The 26633-nt window shown below is 40.0% G+C and overlaps 1 protein-coding gene across 2 annotated transcripts; it reads left to right on the top strand.

Moving 5' to 3' along the window:
• Positions 1-807: 807 nt before the first annotated feature.
• mical1 (microtubule associated monooxygenase, calponin and LIM domain containing 1) lies at positions 808-25046 on the top strand. Of its 2 annotated transcripts, XM_026154399.1 has the most exons (25): positions 808-966; positions 1470-1559; positions 5999-6306; positions 7165-7372; positions 7818-7925; positions 8104-8199; positions 8394-8549; positions 9253-9353; positions 9623-9880; positions 10792-10907; positions 11572-11698; positions 12011-12089; positions 12255-12402; positions 12520-12710; positions 13819-13925; positions 14243-14305; positions 14424-14655; positions 15328-15389; positions 19116-19929; positions 20017-20126; positions 20211-20324; positions 21074-21167; positions 22199-22292; positions 22561-22634; positions 23928-25046. In XM_026154399.1, exons 3-25 carry the CDS (start codon positions 6049-6051, stop codon positions 24119-24121), a joined length of 3804 nt encoding a protein of 1267 aa, XP_026010184.1. In that variant the 5' UTR covers positions 808-966; positions 1470-1559; positions 5999-6048; the 3' UTR covers positions 24122-25046. The 2 variants fall into 2 exon arrangements, with proteins under 2 accessions (XP_026010184.1, XP_026010185.1); XM_026154400.1 differs by lacking the exons at positions 808-966; positions 1470-1559 and adding an exon at positions 1969-1984.
• The last annotated feature ends 1587 nt before the right edge of the window (positions 25047-26633 follow it).

The raw sequence follows: 26633 nt of genomic DNA, 5'->3' as shown, positions 1-26633 counted from the left end.
CCTCAACACTACTGAAGTACTAGGGGAGGGGGTCATCTTGATAGACAACAAAACATCTATTTATGAGCTTTGAATGTCCTTCAAGAAGCCAAGAGAATTATTCCTAATGACTACTTAAAGAAACTACAAGACAGCTTGCCTGAGAGAGTTCAGGAGAGTTAATCAATAAAGGTGGTCATACTAAATACCAAACAAGTCACAGTGCACCATGGACAGGTCGCCAGTCAGATGTAGGGCTAACAGATAGAGTCAAATAATTAAGTAAAATAATTTGATAGATATAGCACAAGAAGCTTATTTCGCCTGCTCCCGTATACATACGGAATGAGAATGCATATTTATTCCGTATGCATACGGATTCCTGTCGCAGTCGCCAAGATCTTTCGAGTATTTTATATATGGGGGACTATGTAGCCTACATTATCCGTGCCATTATGAAGTAATGGTAGAAGTTGTAATTAATGTATTTTCAAGTGTCCTTTTATTTGTTTCTTTTCCCTTGTAAAAGAGAATAAAGTAGGAGTAGAAAGTTGGAAATATTCAAGTTAAATAAATTGAGTCCAAGTTCTTCTTTGACATTAAACATTGTTTCACGATATGGTTGCTCTATGCATTTTCTTAACGTGTAAAACCCACTGATGACATGTTTCACAAGTATAATTGGATTATTATTATTATTGTTGTTATTATTATTATTATGGCAGTATTAACATGAATACTGAGCTGTGATCACAGAACGTGTAGTCCGCGTGCATCGCCTCACAGCTCGTCACGTGGGGCTCGCGCTGTGTGTAGCTTTACAGAATGTCCCGGAAGAGGCTCCACTAGTGTAGTGCGGGCGCGAGGTGCAGGTGAGGCAGTCCACGTCCTTACCTGTAACCAAAGGAGAAAAAAAAACGAAAAAATGGGAGCGACAGCATGGACACAGTTTCAAGGAAACCCGCTTCTAGGTCGACCTCAGAGCTGGTAATGTAATGTTGTATATTGTGCCTGTATTTTCCCCCCTCTCGATCTCTGAGGCGGGTACTTTTTCTATAAGTTTTCAAGTTTATTGATTGATTGTGTAGGTCATTACGTGGTGCTGTCTGAAGCGTATCTTTTAAAATTCTCTTCCATCATAAAACACCCAATTAAATCATTTAGTTTTTATGATGCAGCTCTATAAGATATATTTTCTCTGAACTTAAGTCAGCTCCTGTTTCAGGGTGCAGTTTGCAATCTGGTTGCTTGCATACAGTAACATGTTGGGACTGCATCCTGCTTTGGCATAGCAGAACGCGATCAGTGCCACGCCTGCTCATTTAACAGTTTCCTATGATTGTGAGATCATAAGTATTAAAAAAAAATGCCAGCACAAAGTCTAGATACGTGTCCAGGAAATAATCTCTCTGTTTCCTCTCACGTCTTCTTCGCGTCACTCATTCTCCTTTCTCTTTCTCTTCTTTTATGTCCTTCTGTAAACCTGCCAGGCTGGACAAGAGAATATGATCCATCCACGAGTCTGATAAAACACAGCGTTGCTGCCAAACAAAGTGCACAGAGCTTACACGTTAAATAAGGTGGGTCAATCCACTCGAATCCAATCCACTGGCAGTGAGTGAAATTAGGTCAAATTACCTTTCAGTCCTGTTATTTTCTGTCTGATCATGCTGTCAGCAACAACATTCCTGAGAAGACTTGCTTCTTGCCTAGAATTGCTTAACAGAAGTCAGATGATGATGGTGGTGGTTGTGTGTTGTCTTACCTTGTACCAGGATCACAGAAACACAAAAATGTCAAGAAGCTGTTGTATTATTAACTGCAATAGCCGGTCGCATGACAGCCACGAGAAGCTGACGGGTAAAGAGATCGGTTGTTATCGGATTACGTCGTTGAAGAGAAATTGTTCGAGCCATGTTTCCAAAGTAACAAAGACGCGACGGATGGTCTGGATTGCAGCCATTCAAAGATCAAATATAACGTCCCAGAACCCTCCAGCTCACAGGTTAGTCTGCTCCAAGCATTTACACGAAGGTCAGTGTTTTTTAGTAGTTAATGCGTCATTTTCATAACATAATTGGTGATATAGGTTACAAGCAAGTCTGGCGCTGAACAGAAATTGTCGCGCTATGCTCCTTTATTTATTGTGCATAAATAGTGAATTGTCCTGACACAATATTGCGTTTCGCTTCTGTTATTATGGTACATTGACAAAAACACATACTTTTATTCACAGGATAAAACAGTTGTTTTGTATCACTAATTGCCCAGTGCGATTACAGCATACAGTATTATTGTCACTGCTACATTTCTGTGATGCTACCAGAAATTATTTCCACTACTAATTAATTACCGTTGAGCTCAAAGGTCCTATTAATAAACGGTTAATGAATGTGTATTTATGACGACGATTTGTGAGACTGGTAAACTTATGATACGTACGATGGTCTTTCGTTCTACACCGTGCATTTCAAGGTCCTGCACCCATCCGTCGGTAAACTGTACCTGGGCTTGTTGCAGTGACCTGAAGTTACTAAACTTCATGAGTGTATGCACTCACTCCAAGAAGCATATGATTATAAATATGCACATAAATATGCTAAGATGAGATAGCTGACTTCATCTAACTAGCAAATGTTGTCCAGGCTACGTTGGTGATTCAGTTTTTTTTAATATGTATGATATTTTTGTCATGCGATTTTAAAGCTGGTCCTACAACCGCATCCAAGAATAACATGCAGCTTATCTCAGAACTGTCGGTGAAAATTATTATTGGAGCTAGGTTTAATTGAGCTGCATTTTAAAGAGGTGCAATTTCACAATTTGTGTATATTTTCCAAGTTCACTATTTTGTCATGTGTTGAGAAAAACACAGATTTTAAAATTACATGGTCTAATATTTACATTTAGCATAACTGCAACATTATTTTTTCTTTTTTTTTTTTAAAGACTCGAAAGGACTTGAAATTCAAAGTTTCAGACTTGTGACTTGACTCGGACTTTTACACCAGTGACTTGAGACTCGACTCTGACTTGCCTGACATTACTTGAGACTTGACTTGAGACTTGAGGATAAAGACTTGAGACTTACTTGAGACTTGCAAAACAATGACTTGGTCCCACCTCTGGTCTTACCTTTGTCACAGATGACACTTCTTTTCGCGTGGCCATTCTTAAACTTGTATTTTAGTGTGAGAATATTTTCTTTTTTAACATTGCAACACTTACAAAAAGGAAATATGTCTGTGGGCTTGTGGTTTCAGCTGTGCAGTTTTACATGTTTAAGAAGGGAAAAAAAAGAACATGACAACAGATTATAAAAACAGCAGCCTCCCTGAGAATTAGATCAAAGTATCAAGTCGGCCGTGTGAGCTATTTTAAGTTTTTAGATTTGACAAGTTTATTTTGTCTTCAAAGAGTACCTCACTCTTCTTAAATGTTCTGTTTTTAATGGGAGGAGTGGTTCACTTCATAGCCTGCTTGGAGACAAATAATCACCAAGTCATATGTGTCTGCTATATATAGCCTGTAGCTGTGTATTCTTGTCAGTTCAATTCAGTTATATTTATATAGCGCCAAATTACAACAACACTCAACTCAAGGAACTTAATATTGTATAAGCACTTGATTACAGTGGGAAAGGAATGTCTCCTTTTATAAAGGTAGAAACCTTCAACAGAACCAGGCTCAGGGAGGGGCGGCCATCTGCTACGACCGGTTGGCGGTGAGGGCAGGGAGACAGGAAAAAAGACACGCTGAGAAAAAGAGCCAGAGATTAACTATAACTAATGATTAAACACTGACTGGTGTGTAAATACACAGAGAGTGAAACACACAGGGTATTATATACACATATATGGTCGATAGCTGTATATAATAAAATAAGATAAGATGATATAAGGTGTAATTGGAAAATTCCTGCGTTAAAGCCGCCAAAATATTACATAAAGTACTAAGGTTTAATAAATCATAGAAAATAGAAAATAAAGTTAAAATCTACATAAAATGCAAAAAGGGTAAAAATAATAAATATTTCTAAACTATGTAACAAGTTAAACATTCGAGTATTAAAGTAAAAATATACCGTTAGATATTTTAGTTGAACAAGAGCTGTTTTTGTTTTTTTCATTTGCATTGTGCCTTTTTCGTTGAAGCTAGTGTTTTGCATCTCCATGGAGGTTTATCTAACACACCAACACAACTGTTTATCTTTGTGTTTATGGCAGGTTGTGATATCTCTTTAGTGACTGAAAACTGTCCTGCACAGTAACAAGCATTAAGTCAATAAACAGAATAAGAGGAGTGATTTATTTAAAATTTTTTAGCATCTTGTCATATGGACGCAAAAGCTGCCTCGTTTTGATGCCCATTTTCAGGAAACTGTAGTAAAATGTGAGGATGGGAATGTTGGCCTTAGGAAAAGCTAAAATGCAGTTGTGTTCACACGCATACGGGGGCAGTCATGCAAAGCATGCAGGTGTACTCTCTATAATGAAAGACTTTGTCTCAGGTGGAGGGCAAGAGCTGACAACTTTACAGAAGAGAAGCGTAAATACCAGTAAATGATACAGTGATAGTTACAGGAAATGTCAGCCTCACACTTTTGGTGTCATCTGCATTTTCTTCAGCTTGCTGTTAGGAAAGCGTTAACTTGTGGTAAATTTTCAGAATTCACCTTTCAAACATTGTATTTGTTGCTTAAGGATGCTGTTGACTTAAAAGATTAGCATGTTGCTAGGAGTGCCACTAATTTTAGGTTAGTCAACAATCTTTGCCAACATTGGGTAAATGTTGACCGAGAATATATGAGCTCATAGCTCCTATTTTAAACCAAATATTTCCCACAATGAGACATGCATTGTTTAGGAGTTTACTGTTCCTTTTAACATTCTTTTGTTCTACACACATCGTAGAGGCTTCATCTGATAGACACTAGGGTCAGATGGTGTTGAAAACCTATAGCTGTACTCTTTGTACTCACTGTTACATCTGCAGTAATATAGTACAGAAATGTGGTTTCCGTGTTCTTAGTTAGATCCTCCCCTCACAGGCCCATATTCACGCAACGCTGTGCATGACTTGCAACCAGAGATGTAAGGTTGAAAAAAGATCCACGGGCATATTTCTTTAATTGCTAAGATTCTTCAGAAGTCAAAATCTAGGCCATTATCGTTCTCTTATATTCGATTTATGTTTCATCTTCTCTTGTTGGTCACTTTTCTTTGAACCATATGACATCACTGAAGCATGTCTGTCCTAAAAAGAAATAGTTGTATATAACTTGGTTTTGCCAGGGTTAGGACAAAAGAATTACCAGCAGACCAAACACAGGAAACCGTGCTTGAAATGTCAGATTGTTAATGTGAGTTTGTTGTCTACTGCCTTTCCTTTTCCCATACTTTATTTGATCATATTATAAAATATCTTTGGACTTTGAACTGTTAGGCAGACAAAGCAAGATCTTCGGAGTAGGCCCTGCCCACCATGTGTTTTTAACTACCCGTCATCAATTAATAGCAAAAGAATCAACAGATTAGCTGAGTATAACATTACATATTAATTTTCACCCCTTTTGTTTACTGAAAAGTAAGCATATAAAACATGTGTTTTAGCCACATGTTTCTATTACACTGTGTCCTCTTTCTTACAAGCAAGTAAATTTCCTGAGACTGCATGTGAGAATGACACATCAGCTGTGGGCGGGCTGTTTGGTTGTAAAAAGAAAGATAGAGAGAGCCACAGGGGCCCCATGGAGGAAGTTAGTAATGACTCAGCCAACCAGGTGACATAAAGCCATCAGTGTTCAAACATCTGGACTATAATTAAGCGCACACGAGGAGGGAAATTCCCACAACAAGGCATGTAGGAGTTTTACATAACTGGACCACCTTTAAACATTACAGCAACAAAGGCTGTAAACAGTGGGAAAACGTTTGATCGTTTACATGAACCTATCCCGAGGAGGTGTTACTTCCAGGTAGGAAAAGATGATGTCACGATATAATTTCTTCTTTCACAGCTACCCAACCCAGTGACCAAAAGGAACTGGTCTTCTTGACATCCTCAGCTATGGCGAGCCAAGGTCCTGTCAACCCTTCACATGCTACGTTTGACCTCTTTGTCCAAGCCCAGACCTGTAAGGATGTAAAGCACCATTTCACTCAGCTCTGCAGGCAGCTGGAGATCGATCCGGAGGATTTCGGGAGCTTCTACGCAAAGTTAAAAGAAAGACTGAACTACTGGAAGGCCAAAGCTTTGTGGACCAAGCTTGATAAAAGAGCTTCTCATGAAGATTATCAGCAAGGAAAGGTCTGCACTAAAAACAAGGTACAGACAACTAAAGGTCATTTATTGTCATTTTCAAAAGTTAAAAGATTTTGATGTAAGAAGTTGAGATTGTGGTTCTACTACTTGCATGATAGAGATTCCTCTTTAATCGCAGCTACATTAAAAGAGTTAAATCACGTCTCGTAGCTTTTCCAGAGATTGGATCGTGTCACAGAATCTTCATTAGTAGAGGAAGTTTATCCATTTATGTCGTGGCTCATTATAGAAAGTTAAAATTCGACTCGAGTAGGTTAAATTTGCAAGAGCGTTTGCAACATGTGGATCATTAATCGATTAGGTTAGGCCATGAGTACTGCTGTCCACGAAGACTTTCTGGCATTTTATGACATTTATCTTTCTCAACTTTGTGTATTTTAATCTTCATTGAATGCTTTTTTGATGCATTTATTTTAGTCAGAACATAAATGTATCAACCTGTGATAATAATGGTGTTTCCTTACTTTTATAGAAAACATTCTATGCCTAAAACTATAACAAAAAAAGTTGTTAAAAAGATCATACAGATTATCTATAAGTGCTTTTTCCTTTCCAAGAACCTTTGCTGCACTTGCGGATCGATAACTGCAGCCATCAAACTACAATTTATTTTCAATTCAGATGTCATATTTGATTGTGGGCTGTGACTCTGTGGGTTTTTTGCATCTCTTCCCTTTAATTTCTTGTTAAATGTTTGCCCTTTATATATAATTCATGACACTCTCACAGTCATCAAATGGCTTTATACTAATTGTCCTTCAAGAGCAGCTTAAAATCGTTCTCGTTTGTCCTCACCTTTTGCTTTAAAAATGTTTTATTATCGCGTCCATGCTGAGGGTTTGCTGATTTCCTCTCTCCTAGTGCCTCGTGCTGGGTGCTGGTCCATGTGGCCTGAGAGTGGCCATTGAACTGTCCCTGCTGGGGGCTCAGGTGGTGTTGCTGGAGAAGCGGGAGACATTCTCCAGAAACAATGTTCTCCATCTGTGGCCCTACACCATCTATGACCTCCGCGAGCTCGGAGCCAAAAAGTTCTATGGCAAATTCTGCTCTGGCTCTCTGGATCACATCAGTGAGTGCCTCAGTCAGTTATTGGAGTGAGAGTCTATATATAAAACCGTTTTGAGCCAGTCTGAAATGAATTAAATAAACTCACTGCATTATCATTGTTTATGGGGCTCCCATACTTTTAGTATTACATGATACAATCTCAAATTTCAACCGTGTAGTTGTTTTTTTCACTTAATCGTTGCTAATCAAACAAAATGGGCTCTCAGATTCACAATTTCTGTATTTTTCTGTCATTCATGTTTTATGGCTTTATTACCTTTAAGTTCTGGTAGGTCAGCACGAGCAAATTTCAGACATCACATTACTGAATTTCCTTAACAGAAGAGTTTTTAAAGAGAGAATTGCAATATTAGCAACCATTTTTAATCTGTGCACGACTGATAGTATTTGTAGCATTTTGGTTATGCTACACACACATTTCTCATGACACCCACATATATTTTTAGGCATCCGTCAGCTGCAGTTGATTCTATTGAAGGTGGCACTCCTCCTCGGGGTAGAGGTGCACACTGGAGTGGAGTTCCAGGGTTTGATTGAGCCCTCAGGAGAAAATGGTATGTGCGTTTAACAACCATCCTCATCATCCTCCCTATTAAGTTTGCTTGCTTTATCCACTGTTGTTGTTGTTTCTCAAAACTGGAAATATTCATAGACCACCAACATGTAAAGCAGTAAACTTGTGATGAAATCCGCTGAGGTGCAGAACATAAAAGTTTGATGTGTTTCTGACAGGTTGGATGGCAAAACTGCAGCCCCGGTCTCATCCTGCCGCAGCCTTCCAGTTTGATGTCTTCATCTCTGCTGGGGGAGGCAGGTTTGTCCCTGATGGTGAGACAAATACTTATGCATGCTTGAATACTTTCATTTCCCACTGATGCAACAAGGGCTACTAAGCAATTTCACAAGGCCTAGTTGATACACATAGTTATTACGCACAATCCAAATTTACCCCAGCAGTCTTTTTCAAAATGTAGCATTTCATCAGCTAAGTTTCCTGTTTTTCTTCTTACCCAAACTCTCAGGGTTCAAGCACAAAGAGCTGCGAGGAAAACTGGCGATCGGCATCACGGCCAATTTCATCAACAGACACACAGCTGCTGAGACCCAAGTAGAGGAGATCAGTGGTGTAGCCCGCATCTATAACCAGAAGTTTTTCCAAGAGCTACTCAATGAGACTGGTAGGCATCCCTGTGACATCTGCAGTGATGTTTGGCAAAAAAAGAGGAGGACATCTTAATTTGCAGTGAAGCAGCTGTCTGCTCTTATTTATAGTATAATGTTTAAAAATTAAAGCAAGAAAAGAGAAAATCGCTGGCTTCGGATTAACTTGTTTTACTCCGCAGCGTTCACTAAGCTGAGTCACTGAACCAGAATATTTTTAATAACAACATGAGTGCTTTTATTTTCATTAAATTTTTCCTTTGTCGCGCCTTGCTGAATGCAAGCCTCAAGGCATGAAATAAATGTTCACACTGCTGCTTCAGGTTCAGCGTGAAGTGTGAAACAAACAGCAGTGCTGTTAATCTGCGTTTCGAACCTCATCTAATTTCCTGTCAGATTGTTAACTATTGGTTAACCTGCCTGAATCCTCTGAGCTAATTTATATCTACTGCACTTTCATATCAGTGAAACGCTTTAGAGGAACTGAACTGTGTTTGCTGTGCTCACACCCCTTTGAATGACTGTCTAATCAATCCACACTGACTTTCCCTGTGTAGGCCAATAAGCTCTCACATTTTCAAAGTGGTTAAACCAAAAGAGAATAGCAAACATTCTATTGAGAGAAATATGGCACTGAGAGAAACTGCAGAAATGCTTTTGCTTTCAGCTTACCTCATTCAACCTCTCCTCCATACTTTCTCTCTCCATTCTCCGTTCCAGGTATTGATTTGGAGAATATTGTCTACTACAAAGACGACACCCACTACTTTGTCATGACTGCCAAAAAGAAGAGCTTGTTAAAGAAAGGGGTCATTAAACAGGTGAGAATAACACATCTATTACTGAGGAAAAGTGTGATTCTTATTGGCACGAGCTCTATCTCTGGCCAGTAAAGAAAAAGAAACAAACCACGTAGATGACACAGCCCTGCTGCTGCTTCAATGTAGCGACACTAAAAACTGTCAGTCATCTCTTCTTTCTCTGCTGCCTGGCCCCTCAGCTAATGCGGCAAACCAAGTGTAAGACATGTCATCTGTGTAAGTGAAGGTGCCAGAAGTCGTCCGATACACTTCTCCCTCTATATCTGCAGGATCATAATGATGCAGAACAGCTGCTGGCCCCTGCAAATGTGGATTACGAGGCTTTGTGCAACTATGCGTGTGATGCTGCCGACTTCTCCACTGGCGGCCGACTGCCTGACCTCCAGTTTGCTCAGAATCACGCCGGCCAGCGGGATGTGGCGATGTTCGACTTCACCTGCATGCACCGTGCTGAGAATGCCTCGCTGGTCAAGGAGAGGAGAGGGAAGAAGTTGTTAATTGGTCTTGTTGGAGACTGCCTAGTGGAGGTAGGGAGCAGCAATTTGGGGTCTTTTCCCTTAATTCGTATCCTTAACAATGCTAGATAACTGTGGGACAGAATATTGTATTGAATTATATTATGCTGCTTCCTAATGCCATACAGTTAATGAAACACTGGAACTAAAATAAATAAAAGTAACCTCTAGTTAACTTGCAGAAAATTGCAAGGCAATTGGCGACATCAAAGAATCAAAGAACCAAATTGGTGAATTAACACATCAATAAAAGCATCTTATTAAGCTCATTTTCACAACAGTTATTTGAATTTGGGGATTTTACAAGAGAAGTTTTGCATCATTCACGATTTAAAACAAGTAGTTTTAGCTCCTCTTCCTTTAAGGCCGCCCTTTGTTTGAGCCAACTTTTTAATTGGATGCCCTTCACAAAATTTTAAACAGCAGATTTTTGGGGTTGTGGCCAGAGATGTCCTCATATTAGTGATATCCAGTCTCACTGACATCATCAGGGTCTGATTTTTATACCTAACGTGGGGAAAGCAATGCATGAAACTATGTGTTTAATCGAGCATGAAGCAATTATTTTTACACTCATAATCTTAACAACAGTGTTGACCATATAACGATTATAATGGTGCGTGAGTGCGCTGACTCTGACACTAAAAATTAGCACCGTCATTTTTAGTGCTTTAGCAAGCTGATGTTTTTGCAGGAAGCACAGTCTAACGTGTCTACTCACTCTGCGTCTGCCTGACTAGATAAGCCTCTGCATGAAGTTTTCTCAAAATAAGGGCGACAGGATGTTTCATTTTACACCACACAGGCTTTTACGGTTAACATATTTCTGTGGTTGATGACACGGCATACTCCATTTACTATTAATTAATTGATAAAGTGACATTTTCTGTTACAAAGTGACATTAAGTGCGTGTTCTCTGCAGCCTTTCTGGCCTCTGGGTACAGGCATCGCTCGTGGGTTCCTTGCTGCTTTCGATGCAGCATGGATGGTCAGGAGCTGGGGTAATGGGGTCCCACATCTCAAAGTCCTGGCTGAGCGGTAAGTACATTTTATACAGCTAATAATCTGCACACGGTTTTATTTCATGATCTCACATTTTGAGATTAGATTTGCTAATGTAGTTGCTGCCAGCTTGTTTACTTCTTACACTGAATGTTTATTAAAAGAAAGCTTTACTTTTTGTTTCCTTACAGCAAAGACTACAGTTCTAATATTAATGTAATTTTTTGTCACAGGGAAATTACGTTAAACTTTTAAAGGAATACATCACATTGACTGAAAACTACTGAATAAAGTAGAGAAATGTCGCACTAGAATTTGTCAGCCTGCCTGTGGGTCTCATCCTCAGCAACACTACCCATCCTGACATAATCAGCGTGATGGATAGTTGTTCTGATTGCATAAGCATTATTATTATTTCAGCAGGAGTCCTTGATGTGACCAGAATAAAACAATTAGGCTTTTAGTGATAAATGTTCGTGTGGATTTTAAAACTTGAATTACATAATAAAGGAACTTTTAGCTTATTTCCTCATAAAATACCATCCTTTGGCAACAAAGTGTTAAAAAAATAAGGGTGTGTACCTGCAGATCAGCTAAAAATGGACAATGTCAGAGGCAGTTAACCAGTAATTATCCCTTACTTGCAATATACTACAGTTGTTGATTGTTTTTGGTTTTATTTGTCTTTACAAATATGCAGTGAAAGCCTCTACCAGCTCCTGTCCCAAACAACACCAGAGAACACCAGCAAAAAGTATGCTGCTTACAGCATCGACCCCAGAACACGGTACCAAAGAGTTAACTTGTCCTCCATCCAGACCCATCAGGTTAGTGGTGTTATCTTTTATTTAGTCAACAGAGATTGAAATAAAGCTTTTAAGAAATAAAGATTTCTTAAAGCCTTCATCCTAAAGTTCATTTAGGGAGGCAGAAAACAGTCTAGTACCTTCTTCAAGTGCTCTTCAAAGCAAAGCTGTGTTAAGAAATGAAACGTGAAAATTGATGAGAGCAGTTTATCAGACCTCGGCTTCTAGTCAATGCATCTGCTGTGTTAAACAAATAGATCTATGTGAACTAAACAGGTTAAACGTTGATTTATTGACTCCATCTTCTTTGTATGTACCGGTCACTCAACTTAGGTGCAGCACCTGTACGATGTTGAAAAAACTCATCCGTCGTTCAAGAAACAAAAGGAGAGTTCACTTCACATGCGTCAAGGTCAGTGACTCCTTTAGCGGTTATTCTGGTTATTCTGGTTATTCTTTCCTGGTCTTGCTAAATGAACCGGGAAACACGATTGCGATTAGCATTGGCATGAAATATGCAACCGCAAAAGCTATTAGAGGTTTCTCTGATTTATTGTCTGGTTTATTGCTGTCCCAGATTCAGCTGGCGGTTCTGAGGAGCTATTGAAATGGTGTCAGAAACACACTGCTGGTTATAAAAATGTGAATGTAAAAGACTTTACACGGTCCTGGAGGTCCGGTTTGGCTCTGTGTGCTCTGATCCACCACTTCAGACCTGACCTCATGTGAGTTCCTGCTTAGTTTTTGTTCGGCAGTACAAGAGTGCTTTGATTTTCTAATCAATCAATCATTATCTAATCAATGTAACAAACCGTCTTTGCTGTTTTCTCATTCCTTCCAAGTGATATGTCCTCCCTGGATGAGTCTAATTGTGTTCACAACAACCAACTGGCCTTCAGTATCCTGGAGAAGGAGCTGGGCATCCCCCCTGTCATGTCTCCCAACAGCCTGGCTAACACTGATCACATAGACAAGTTGACCATGGTTCTTTACCTCACCCAGATCCAAAGCGGTTTCGCTTTACCAAAAAAAGGTGAAAGTTTTAGAATAAAGAAATCAATCAACCCACATTCATACACACACACACACACATACAAAACTATGACATTTATCATCTATGCAAATATTAAGAAAGTCAAATTTAATCAGTGCATTTGCAAAATTCCACAGTCCATCGAACGTCTCTTTAAATATAAGCTTATATTTTATAAATATATTTATATATATATATATTTATATATATATATATATATATATATATATATATATGTAGTATATATTAGTAGCTATTAGTGACAGCAATATCAGTCTTACATAACTCTGTTGCCTAGACACAGCGCAGCATTAGAATCACCTTAAAAGGTTCAGGTGTCCTCCCACTGAAAAATGTTCAAGAAACGTTCAAATCAGTGCTACCCCTTTAAGAAGCATATTACCCAGAATTCATTTGGCTTAAGTGGCTAGTGCTGTGCTCAGAGCCAGCCTCTACTGGTTGTGCTGCTCTCCTGCACTTGAGCCAGCCCAGCAGCAGACAGATCAGTCATCGTGTAGAGCTGACTTATCGGGGGTCTGATGTGAGCAGCGCCTCTAGAAGGGGTTCTGCTTTTCTTGCGCTGAAGGAAGGGTTTCCCCTGGCTTTTTGTAGAGGTACACGTACAGTTTCTTTTTTCAGTATGTGGACTTATTCAGCGTAGATGTGAGCTCAGCCTTTGGAGGTACTGAATGAGCTGAGGTGGGTGTGATATACTCTGTGATGCTGTGCTTGTGCTCCGCTGACTGATGTGCAGACAGCAGGGAGCTGTCAGTCTTGGGTAACCTTATCTGAATGATGAAAGAGTGGGGGTGATAGTCAGAACTGCAGCTGAAGAGTTTTTTTTATGTAGATTGACAAGTTAAATCCAACTGCTGCTTGATGTGACGCCACTGAAAATTCAACTAAGACTGATTTGTCATATTTCTGATAGAGACAATTTTTAAAACGGTGCCCTAAGAATATACTGGGCAGCTGTATTGAAGAGCTGCAAGTAGGCCAACACTCACATTCAGGTGTCTTTATATTAGCATTCTAGTCTAATTTAAGATGATTTTGCTGTGTGTCCCTCTTTGACATTTTGCATTTTTGTATTTTCTGTTGGCAACAGAGCCCACAGGCTTCCAGCCATCGTCCAAGTCTCTGTCTTTCTCCCGGACACAGTCAGCTGTCTTTTTCCTGAGCAAGCTGAAGCACAACTCTCTGCAAAGACGTAAGGTATGCCCACTGAGCCTTGAGTTCACTGTTTACACAGCACGGAGGAATCTTTGATAAAGATATTTTCAAACACACTAGCTTGTTGGCTGGAGTTCACTCCGGGGCCTTCGGTCTGTGTTCTCGAGCTGTTGGTGACTCACATGTCTGCTTTGTCTGGGATTCCTGTTTGTGATGACAAGATGTTAGATGTTAATTCAGAGGAAGTGGCTTTTGCTGTTCTACTCCTTGATATTGTTTAATCATGTTTGTTTTGCAACTGTTCTCGATATCCTCAACAAAATCAGGTCATGTGGTAGTTTATTTTATTTTCTCTGCAGGAAAAGCTGGCAGCTAACAAACAAGCCACTGGAACAGCGACAAGAATGGGAGATGAGGACAGTGTGAGTGTGATTCAACAACTCGTGCTGGACTATGCAAGCTTTCTGCATGATACTGATCTTTAAAAACCATCGTGCTCTGTTGTTAAATCTCAGTCTGCTGTCTGACCTTTTTCCTCAGACATTAGCATCTCCCGTCTCCTCTGAGCTCGATCCTGTCGCCGAGGTGGCTCCTGAGCCGGATACTCCTGCGCTGATGACAAACAGTGAGGAGTGTTACTTCTGTGGTGAAAGGGTTTATCTGCTGGAGCGAATCAGTGCTGAGGGAAAGTTCTTCCATCGGACCTGCTTCACCTGCGCTCGATGCAACATCACACTTAGGCTAGGAGGATACACCTTTGACCAAGATACAGGTGACTCCTAGTTGCGGAATTTATATATTTCTATATTTTGACTATACTCAAGTTTTCAACTATATCCATATCTGTCGCTCTACCTATAGGTGTATATACCATCTTAGCTAAAACCACAGATTAACGTCTTATTCTTCACTCTAGAGTAACGCTACAGCAACTATCATTATAAAGTGTTGTTTTTTTTTCTCTCAAAGCTGTTATAGAATCAAATATTAGATATCCGCCCCACGCTGACTGAAGCTTCGAGTATTTGCTGGTGATTACTGTCAAAGAGGCAGCTTTCGTCCATATCTGGTCTAACTCCTTCGCTTTTGTTGTCTTTTTGCCTATCTAGCACTCCTCCGTGAAACTGCTTGATGCTGTATTATTGTGTATAAAGTGCTTATATCTATGTTTTCAACAGCTCTTGCATCAGTACTGTGATTGTTCTCTCAAAGCCAAGATCAGATTTTGCTCCTATAAGTGAATCACCGCTTAATTATTTATATGTATAATTAATCATTTGCGCTGAGACCCTTTTCAAAGGGGTCTGTACTCAGACTAAAAGGAGATGAATAATTTAAGAAAGCAGCAGGGGTTTCCCTCTTTAGCGTTCACTTGTCTCTAAATTTCAACTTTTCTTGTTTTGTTTTTTTAACATTTTTTTTTTTATCTATGATTTCTCCACAGGGAAATTTTACTGTGAGCTACACTCTGAAGAGCTGGCAAATGGGCCTGCAACATCTTGTGAGGTGGGTCACTGAAGAGAACTGATGTAAACCATGCTGTTGCTTGCTGCTGATGACTCCAGACACCATGTTGAGTCCTCTTATTCATTATGCTCTTGTTACACAATCTTCAGTTGCATCATCTTTCTGGCTGACGGGTTCTGTGTCAGCAGGACTCGCTTGATTGCGGAGAAACATCTAATGAGAATATTTGTTTCCAAACATACAGTTAGAGCCCAGTAATCATGATAACAACAAAACAAGTTTACAATACATAAAATCATTAGGAACACAGATTTGTATGACAGGTGGAAGGTAATCATAATGAGTATGCCAATTTATAGAGGTGCATTTTGAGACAGGATTTGAAAGCAGAGGGAGAGTCTATGTTATGGATCTCTGGTGGGAGGGAAGCCACGGGTCGGCCAGAGCAGCTGAAGGCTCTAGATCCCATGGTAGTCACGTGGATGGATGCCACAGTGAGATGGATAGAAGAAAAAGACTTGAGAGTGAATGGTAATGGACTGGTTCTTATATAGCGCTTTTCTACTCTCCTGGAGTACTCAAAGCACTATACAACACGCCGCACACACCCATTCACACAAGCACTATTATCCATACGGTGAGTGCTTTCTAACTATCATTCATAAGCATTCATACTCTGATGGATGTATCAGAGAGCAAGTCGGGGTTAGTATCTTGCCCAAGGATATCTGGCATGCAAACTGGGGGAGCCAGGGATCAAACCACCAACCTTCCGATCAGCAGCTAACCTGCTCTACCTCCTGAGCTACAGCCACTCCAAAGCTTACAGCACCTGGTATTCCCAGGCGGGCTCCCATCCGAGAAATCAGAGGTAAAAAAAAAAAAAAAATGCTTAGCTTCCGAGATCAGACGAGATCGGGCGTGCTCAGGGTGGTATGGCCGTAAGCCGTAAGAGTGCGAATGGGTTTGTTGATGTGCAGAGGCTCATAGAGGTACTGTGAAGAAAGGTTAAGAATGGCATTAAAACTGAGGAACAGAATATTGAAATTAGTGCAATATTTAACTTGAGCGCTGCTGAAGGACAGGTGTGATGTGACCAACGGACTGAATTCTGGTGATGATGCAAGCAGCAGAGTTACGGATCAGTTCAAGGATGATAACAACAATATCCTATAAACAATAAGAGGAAGACCAAAGAGACAGGACTCGGAGTAATCAGTGAGAGATATAGCCAAGGTGTGAATTAGGACAGGAATACCGTTCGGTGTGAAAGATGGATGGAGCCAATCAATGTCATGAGGATGGAGTGACGCTACTGATGTGAGCTTGGAAGGAAAGTGTGCTGTCAAGGATGACACACAGACTCTTAATCTGGGAATGGGAGAGAGAGAAACTGAGGAGGTGTCAATGGTGGTGTTGGTGTGAATGAGGAGAACATCAGTTTCATCACTGTTCAGTTTGAGAAAGTTGGGGGAGAACTGGATTTTCCTAGAAGCTAACACAGATGGATGTGGGTGGGACAGCAAAGGAGTATTTGGTGGACAGATAGAGCTGGTGTCATCAGCATAACCTGGAAATTGATATTGAATTTATGGAAGATATGGCCAAGATGAGGGAGATAAATAGACGAGGCCCTAGGACAAATCCCTGAGGAACACTAGAAGTATTTAGAAATGGGTGGGATTTGAAGTGAGGCCAGAGAGAGAGAGAGAGGATTGAAACCAGTTTAAAGAGGTGTCAGTGATTCTAATAGAGACTAGAATTTTAAATACACTAGACTAAAAGTTATTGACAATGTTGGGGTCTGCTGCAGGCTTCTAAAGTATAGATGTTACTGCCGCTGGTTTAAGAGAAAAGTGTACAATAACAGAGGTAAGGGGGGAACGCATGGTGACAGTCATTATGGTGAGCAGGGTTTATTCAAGACAGCAGGAAGATGATTTCATTTACTGGTAGATGGCTTTGATTTTTCAACAACAGAGGTACGTTTCAAACAAGTGAACAGGAGGGAGGGGCTGAGGGAACTTGTAGATACAAATTTTAAGAAGGGTTACTTGTTAGTTGCTGGTGAATCTTATTTGGGCTTTTTTTTTTAACATATTTCATTTTTAGCTATGTGATGAAGATAAGCTTAGTGCAGACACAGTTTTAATTCAAGGTCATTTGCATCCAAATTGGACGAAGCGTTTAAGAATTACAGCCTATATGTAGCCTTGTGTTTTAGATTTAATTTAGTTTTTTTCCAAGAGGCCAAACCTAATTGTATCATTCACTCAGAAGCTGTTTTGTGGACAGTTATAAGATATTCCAAGTGTAGTATTTGGATTTTGAGGCAACGGCTGTAAACCCACAACATGAGTTCAAAGGTACTCTCCATGCAAAAGAAGCGGCCTATCCTTCATTTGCAAATCAAAACAAAGCATCAAAGAGATAGCGGGAATGTTAGGAGTGGACAAATGAACTAGCACTTTCAACAACATAAAAAGCTAAAAAATCTAGTCCATTGACCATAGGGCTGTATGATTTTAGGATCATGGGGATTTAGTCATGAGAGAAAAAGCAGTGTTCATCACAAGCTGCAAAGTGGTGATAAAATCACCTGAAAAGCCAGACCAGCTCCTGAATAGCATTGTTTGGACAGCTGAAGGGTAGGTTAACCTGTGCCAGTGTGATGGGAAGAAAAAAAGTATGGAGACATCATAAATTGCTCATAATCCAAAGTAAAACTGTGTAGGCAGTGTGATCCATGCATGGATGGCTTCTAAAAGCTCTGAGTCACTAGCATTTATTAATGATAAATGACAGAGTGACAGATGACAGAAGCAGCAGGAGGAAATCTGAAGCATACAGTACAATACTGCCTGCTCACATTCAGCCAGATGCAGAAAAGTGGAGTGGACTACATTACTAAAGAAGTGGATTATTCTATAATAGCCAATGGAAATGCCTAATCTCAACCAAACTGCACGTACATTTCTTTCATTTCATTTTCCTGTCTCGCAAGATACAACTAGGGGGGCATGCACACAATTGAACTAAAGACAGTCCTAATATTTCATGTAACATCACATTAAATATATACATTTATATATATTTAAAAATGGCTGCAGTCACTCAACAGTTGATGCAATATTTTTGTTAATCCTTTTAATTACCGTAAATCCTGGACTACAGGCCGCACCGGATTTTAAGACGTAAGGCGTTTCACCTGTAATATGAGATATTTACACAGAAATGCTACACGTGAGTATTTTTAATCCGTAAGGTAACATAAACATGGTAACATAAACGTTATGGTAACATACAAAAATACATACTGCAAATGCTTTTTTTTTCCTCGAACAGCGCCTGTAACACGGCTACCTTTAAGTATACGTACGTATCAGTAACACACAAATTACATTGCTTATGGTTTTTTTACAGAACAATGCACAAACAACATTACAACGTCTCTTAACAACCGATAAAAATATATACACTACTTATCATTTTGATTGGTCTACTGTTACCAGGCAAAATGTTTTTGGCGGCATGAAACAAAATGTGCATTAGCCGCAGTCAGTGTTCACAGTGTGGGAAAAAGTAGCGGCTTATGACCCGAAAACTACTGTACATCTGAGTTATTGAAACTGCAATTGCATCTTCTTTCATTTCAAATCTCTAAAATAATTTGTTAATATATAGTTAAATAAACTTAACTAATTTGTATATAGTCTGTGGGCTAATTTAAATTAAACATGTTTTTCATGCTTTTTATCAATTTAGGAAAGCAAAGGAACTCAGAGAGAGACAGAAGAAGGAAACGGAGTTTCCAGTGATGAATATACTCCATCGCCGTCAGATGAGGAGTATGAAAACACCCTGGACTGTGGTCCTCCTACTCACACACAATCACAAACATCTGAAGAAAAGGACCACCGCATATATGAGTCAAAAGAAGACTCCCAAGAACCACTTGTATCAAAAACTCCCACAGACCATCCACCTAAATCTGAGGTAGCAGCAGCCATTAAGGAGGCGGAGGAGACAAAAAAAATGACTCCGTGTCCAGTTCCAAAGCCCCGTCGCTCTCGGCAGACTACTCCCAGCCATCAGCCCTCTCCCCCAGTAGCAAAGCCTCGCACAGTCCACCTCATCAGCCTCACCGTCCCAGAAGAACCTTCATCTCCGACTCCCACAGAGGAGGGCTCTAAAGCAAGACCAGACTCCCGTCCTAAACAGTCACTGCGGAAGCTTCAGTTGACCGCTGAGGAAAAAACCCAGCTGGTGAATCTTCACAGCTTCAGCGCAGACTCGGATTCAGAAACCCATGGCGGATCCTCCTCCTGCTCCTCTTCCTCAGCTAATGCAGGGCCTCCTAAAACAGAGGGCCTGGATGGGCAAGAAGAGGAGGGCTACTGGAGTGGGAGCACTGCTGGGCAAATGCGGGAGAAGAGGAATCGACGCTGCTTCAGAAGAAAAGAGATGCCAAGTGGGCAGGCCAGAGTGCGATCAAAGTTTTCTCCGTGGAATCTCTCTTCACCAAGGATCAGCAGAGACACCCGGCTGAGTGTCCACGTTAATCAGCCGGGGAGAGTGGGTAAGCTGGCAACTCATCTCTTTGGTTTTAGCTCAATCTGGAGTCATCCAGGCTTATTGCAACACTTACTCTTACTTTTTCCCACAGAAACAACATTCAGACATGTCCACCACACCTCAGAAGAGGGCGTCGAAGGAGATGAGGACGATGATGATGAGGACGATGATGAACAAGACATTGACTTGTTTGATGACCAAGTAAGGATATCGGTAGAGTTCATTTGTTTCAGTTTTTCAGGGGGAGGATATTTTGCACTAACTGTACTATTACTTTACCTCTAGTTTCAGAGTGTGCCATCAGACCCCGTGGAGGCAGAGAAGCTGGAGTTTAAGAAGATGAAGACGTTGGAGCGGCGAGCCAGGATGAGTGAATTACAGCGATTCCGCAAAGCTCAGGTGAGTGATCTAAAACTCATTCCTGGTCTGTTTTTCTACAACTTCACTTAGTGGAGCAATGAATATGCACATAATTATATATTATTATTATTATTATACAATATTGTAATTTATGTCATTTCTAAGATATGTTTTTATCATCTGTAAAGTTATGTGAATCCATGCTTACTAGTCATTTTTGCTGCAGCCAGTCATACAGTTTGCATAAAATTGAAATCCAGTAAATGCAAACACATGCAAATCACAACACAGCTAGCAGATGGCAATCTATAGTGGAGACAAATTCATCAGCCTGTAATCAGCTGTTAATCCCACCTAAAATGTTAAGAGAAACAAATTTTTGCAGAAAATTGTTCTTAATATTAAAGAAAGTTTGCAGATGAGTCACCGTGTTGGTTTACGTTTAAAATTCAGAAGCAGACAGCCCATTCATCTGCTTCAGAGGCATTCATCCAATCAGGTGCGCCTCAGTGTTTGCACAGTTATTAGAGTATGCAGGAGAGGGAGTGTACTTGTCAATCATCTGTCTTCACACCCCATCGAGCAATGCCACGAAGCTGGGTGAACCCTTGAGTGTAACTCATCCATATCCATTTTACAAGAATTGGCTCAATTGCATGTTTTTTGTTTTTTTTTATATATCTGCCCTATATGGAATTCAGATTTGTCACCAAAGCCTATTTCAAGAAATTAAAGCAATTTCATTAAAATATTTGTCAAGATGTACTTTTTGATTTTGTGTTTCACAGTCTATCCAGAGAAGACTGGAGGAGATTGAGGTGACCTACAAAGACCTGGAGGACAAAGGTGTGACTCTGGAGCGGACACTGCGAGGAGAGGCTGGTAAGATCAGATCTTCTTTTTTTATACATATTTAAAGAACTTGGGGTGTATTGTTCTATATCTCTGGACATTTGCGATGGAAAAAAAGCTTATTTTGGAAGTATAAAGTCATTCTAAAAGTGTATGCTTCCACATAAATAAAGATTCATAGTTGAGGAAGATCGATAAATTTGAAATTGTTTGTGGGAATGATGTGTGTCCTCTGGACTAAAGAGGAGAGTCAAACATCCAGTTTGTTAGCAGCTTTCACTTTAAAAGCATGCCTCTCTAATGGTATGTTCTCTATGGAATTAGCAGCTCGCACATCCGGAAAGACGGCATCAGTACTGAAAGTTGTCTATGCATGTTGCATGCTTTAGCATGAGAATGTGCTGTTGTGAGCTTTTACGACAGCTTTTACAACAACATAGCTTTGTAGTAGAAGAGTCCAGGTGCTGAACTGGTCTGCCTGCAGTCTAGAGCTCTCACCAGCTGAAAACATTCGGCACATGATGACACAAAAATATGAGATAGAAGACCCAGGACTGTTGAACAGCTAGAATCTGTATTTTCAATCGACTTTTTAGCAGTATTTTATACGAACCAAGTGCACAAACTGAGATTACTGAGATTTGCAACACACCATTTACTTCAAACTACGGCGATATTTAACACTAAACAAACCAGCAGGTCTGATTATCTGCCCTTGATATAAAAATGAACTGACTGCATCTCTGTTTAGAAAGCCGTGAAACTTTTGTAAACCACACGTATGAGCGCTATTTGGGGATTGCATTCCTATGCTATTTTGGTCTGTTTAGTAAATCTAGCCCTAAATTTGTAGGTCAGCTGAATTCTTTTTATTACAGCCTCTTGGAATCCTTATACAAGTTAGCGTGTGGGCTTGTAGACAAACACTCACATGGGTGCTGTGTCAGATGCTGCAAATAAATCTGGTTCCTCCTCACCACTTTATTGAGAACCCACCCCACCCAAAAAAAGCACATCTTCCTGTTTTCTTAAAGAAAATATGCACCATTTTTTCCTTGCAGAACGCAGCGGTTCTCCTGATATGATCGAACAGTGGATCCAGCTCGTTCATGAAAAGAATGCATTGGTTTCCGAGGAGTCTGAACTCATGGTGGCGTAAGTCTGCAGCCTCACTGGTTCATTCTTTATTTCATGGAGTAAAAGTTTGTCTAGTCATACAAGTAATACAACAGAGCATCTGTATACAAGTGACATGGTAGACGGAGCAGATCTCACATCAAAACACTGCGGTGACTGGCTGACCTCACAATGCTAAAAGCCAGTCTTTTTTTTTTTACAGTGAAATGTCGTTTGTTGTCGGTCCTCATGATAACATACAGCGTTACTACTGACAGGACTCAGCTGATGCTTGTTTCTCTTGCAGGTCTCGACAGCTGGAACTCGAAGACAAGCAGAGCATGTTGGAGCTGGAGCTCAGGAAATACATGGAGATAAATGGTGTGTACTTTGGTGTGCACACAGAAAGACTTGTAACTAAAAGTGTCTTTGATGTAGTTAAAGGGAGGAGCCTAACTTCTAAACAGGCACCAGGCCGAGCAAGGCCCGTACTGCAGTGCATGTTTGTCCTACTAATGAGCACATCAATGCTTTCTTTGTCTTTGCCACGTTTGTTGTTGTCCCATTAACTCAGTTCTGCATATAGCAATGTCCTGCATTTTGTAGGACACTATACACTACTGGACCATGTTTTTTCTTTTACTAAATTACATATCATATGATTATTTATTGACCATAATTTCTTCCAGCATTAATGCCACTAAACTAGTTACTTACGCCCGTTCATAATGTTTCCCCTGGGGTTTCCAGGTAGTGTATTGTGCAGTAAAACAAATTTTGACCATTTTCTGCAAACAAATAACTGAATATAAGAATATATGAATATGCAGAATCTTTTGGCAAGAGATAAGACTTCTGGCACCAGAAGCATTCGGCTTCTGTTTTTAGTCTAATCACATTTAGTCAGGTTTTGGTTGCATGGAGGTAAACAGTCCATTTAAAGAGCAAAAAAACAGGGATGCACATGCCAAAATGCAGTCCCATAATCATCATCTATTACCTGATGAGAATTTTTAAATATATTACAATTAATTAACACAGACTGGTGCACTGAGCAGGAAGTTCATATTAGCCTTTATTTCCAGAAAACATCAAACAAAGGTCAAAGAGTCCCCGGTTTGGCCCAAACAGGCCACAGATTGCCTTTGAAGCACTTTCAACAGTGCAATAATGGGCTCAGCATTTCGAGTCAGACATATCAAGTAGATAATTTCCAGTCTGCTTAAGCTTTAATTAGATTTAGGTGAAATGTATGGAATGTGTTCTTCCACTGAAAGAGGGCAATGAATAGATATTTAGTTGGAAATGTTTTCTCCTCATGGCAAGTATGGACAGGAGAGGAATAACTGAAGGGACTATAAAAAAGTACAAACCTTGGCCTTGGCAATCTAACTGTTTGAAAGTTTGAAATGACTCACTAAGGGGCCTTTTGCTTCTATGGAAAAATAAAAATACATTCCTGGCAAGTCTGGCAGCCTTTCTACTCAGAAAGGTTTTTGCATCATAGTCATCAGATGTTGGGAAGGGAGGGGTACAGTACCAATTATCTATTTTTTCCCCCTAATTAGTGAGAGGACGAGAGTTTACTTGCAAGAACCACTATTCAGCTTAGACTTGATGTTTGTGTCTGTTATTAATTAGAATTGGGTGTGTGCATATGTTTTCGTTTTCCAGATAAGACATCAGAGCAGCAGGCAGAAGAAGAGCGAATCCTTCAGGAGATGATCGAAGTGGTGGACATGAGGGACTCTCTGGTATCGTTTCTGGACGAGAAGAGGCAGAAGGAAATAAGCGAGGAGCAAGAAGCTTTCTGCATCATGGAGGCCAAACGGCAATCAAAGGGAGGATCTCAGGTTCACTGGGCGTAGGGTGAACCTGCATGTCCCGCGCTGGTGATTATTTCACATCTTCTGTGTGTGAGACTCGCTGCTTTCAGACTTGAAACCTGAAATGTACATTTGAAAAGCCAAAGATGATCGAGCTTCGTTATGGAAAGTAACACACCACAAGCACTCAGTCAGCGGATAGGATTTAGTTCAGGCTTGTGAGCCCGGAGGCTCAGAGAGTGTCAGTTGCAATCCACCCCCTAGAGGGAGACATAAGCCTGGAGATCTGAGTCTTTCAGTTGACATGCCCAGAGTCTGTGCAGCTAAAGTCTGCCTGCCATATTGGGGTCATAGCAACATAGCCGCATAGGAAAAATTATCTTTAGTGTATACTGAACTATTGAACATCTATCACACAAATGATGATCAGTGACCAGCCTGGGACTTGGCCTGATTTACTGTCAGATATGTGACTTTAGCACTGAGCCAAGATAGAGGAGTATGAAATCACAGTGGCTGGAAAGCTGCTGTACCTGACTTTGTCTCCTTAGAGATAGTTCTAGGCTGATAATACAGGACAGCTGGTGTTTTTGAAAATAGATGTTCATGTTGATTTTACTTGTTTCATCATGGGGAGTGCTACTGTACACAAACACATGATATCCTAATTCTATCTTTAGTATTTGTATTACATAAATGTGATGGGATTGTAAAGAAAAAAAAAAAGAAAAACTAAGTGACATTTAAACATTACAAATATTCAAACTTTGTTTTTCATTTCTTTTTGTCGATGTTGATGTTTTGTAGCACTTACAGCTTTTCACCGTGTCCTGTCCTGCAAGCACATTGGATAGTTAATCTCAGGGGTTGATTGTTCAGTCCTTTCGGGTCAGAGTTAGTTTTCCAGTGATAGTCTTCAAAAGTTGGCTGCACTTTATTAGTGGATGTAGTTAATTCGGGGTAATTGGGGGGGGGGGGGGGGCAAATATGGACAGATTTATCTATTTATAAAAACCAATATTTATTATTTGTAGGTATTCCTGTCATTGTGCAGGATGAATGGCCAAAATCTAAACAAAGACCGTTTCTTGTATAAGTGAAAAGGAGCCTTATTTAGTCATTGTCCTGCTGCCATTTTGTGCTATCTGGACAGCCATTCACAGCATATCAAATAAAGTACATGCACTTTGTCGTTTTTGTTTATTTATGCATTTAGTCTTATATTGAAGCACTGTGCAGTATAACTAATACTAACTCATAATATGTAAGGTGTTGCCATAAAGGCTTGACCTCGCCTGTTATTCTAATTGCTATCCTGTTGGGCAGCGGTCCCCAACCCCCGGGCCACGGACCGGAGTCATTTGGTACCGGGCCGTGAGACTCGGGTGTGAAATGTATGATTTTCAGGGTTTTTATCGGTTTTTAAGCGTTATTTTGTTATCATTTTTTCGTTAACTCGGTTTGAATGGATCTTTTCACGTGTGTTATGAATAAATCTTCTTTTTTTCGGTACCGATACTAGTTTTATTTTGTTGTATTTATCCACGAAACCTTGAAGGCCGGTCCGTGAAAATATATTGTCGGGCACAAACCGGTCCGTGGTGCAAAAAAGGTTGGGGACCGCTGCTCTAGGGTGCATACTTGGCCTTGATTAAGATTTAAGTAGTGAAGACGCTCCTTCCTATTAAGGTCCACAAGTCAGTAAAATAAAATGCAGCGAAAGTCCCAAATCGTAATTTTATTGAAACGAATAAATAAATATAATCACCTAAACTATCAGAAGAACTTGGAAGTGCAGGGAAACCTTAGTCAGTGTGAGCAACAACCAGCTTTGCAGCGTCACATTCATGTCTAACAAGTACATTTTAAGGTCTTCTTTCCTTAAAAAAGTGTTTATGGGCAACATCAAGTCAGATATAAATGAAGGTTGTTACTGAGTTAATTAACAAGTGCGCGTTTGTTTGCTAACGGAATATTTATCAGACCTTGTGATCTCACGGAGGAAGTGCGGAGGATGAACACAATGTCAGATGTTCTGAATTGATACATAAAAGTGAATAATTGCAGCTCATCATCATCATTACAGGTATACTGCCCACATTTTTTACAGTGAAGATCATGTTAACAATATGCATTATGTAATACTTTTCACAAAGAAACATCTTTTTTTGGAGTAGTTACATAAAGCAAATAATTGCTTTCTGTAAATTTGAGTGCAAATGTCACACACGGGTCGCTAGTTTTCTGCAAGCACTCACTTGTATTTAATCTAAGGTTATGTAAGCACTTAATATATTAAGCAATGATTAAAATAACTTGCAAAACACTTTACTCATGCTTGTTTGGATTCAAATCCTGGTAACATTTGCTGGATCTTTTTAAGATGTATCTGCTTATATGACTTTTTCCCACATGGGAGCTGTGTAAATATAGCTCTGAGCACAGATTCCTTGATCCATTTATTGTAATCCCATTGACCATTAATTTAGCTGCAATGGATCTTAAGCGCCTGAGGTGGTGTAAGGTACTTTGTTGCACCTGTGAAGAGAATGGG

This window comes from Astatotilapia calliptera, chromosome 20, assembly GCF_900246225.1.
Source record: "Astatotilapia calliptera chromosome 20, fAstCal1.2, whole genome shotgun sequence".
Taxonomy (NCBI): Eukaryota; Metazoa; Chordata; class Actinopteri; order Cichliformes; family Cichlidae; genus Astatotilapia; species Astatotilapia calliptera.
Note: the sequence above shows the minus strand (reverse complement) of the source record. Positions and strands in the feature narration are given on the sequence as shown.

Coding starts and splice junctions, on each gene's coding strand:
- mical1 (XM_026154399.1), top strand. CDS start 6,049: ATGGCGAGCCAAGGTCCTGTCAACCCTTCACATGCTACGTTTGACCTC. Junction 8,550..9,252: donor AGAGCTACTCAATGAGACTG/GTAGGCATCCCT, acceptor TCTCCGTTCCAG/GTATTGATTTGGAGAATATT. Junction 12,403..12,519: donor CACTTCAGACCTGACCTCAT/GTGAGTTCCTGC, acceptor ATTCCTTCCAAG/TGATATGTCCTCCCTGGATG.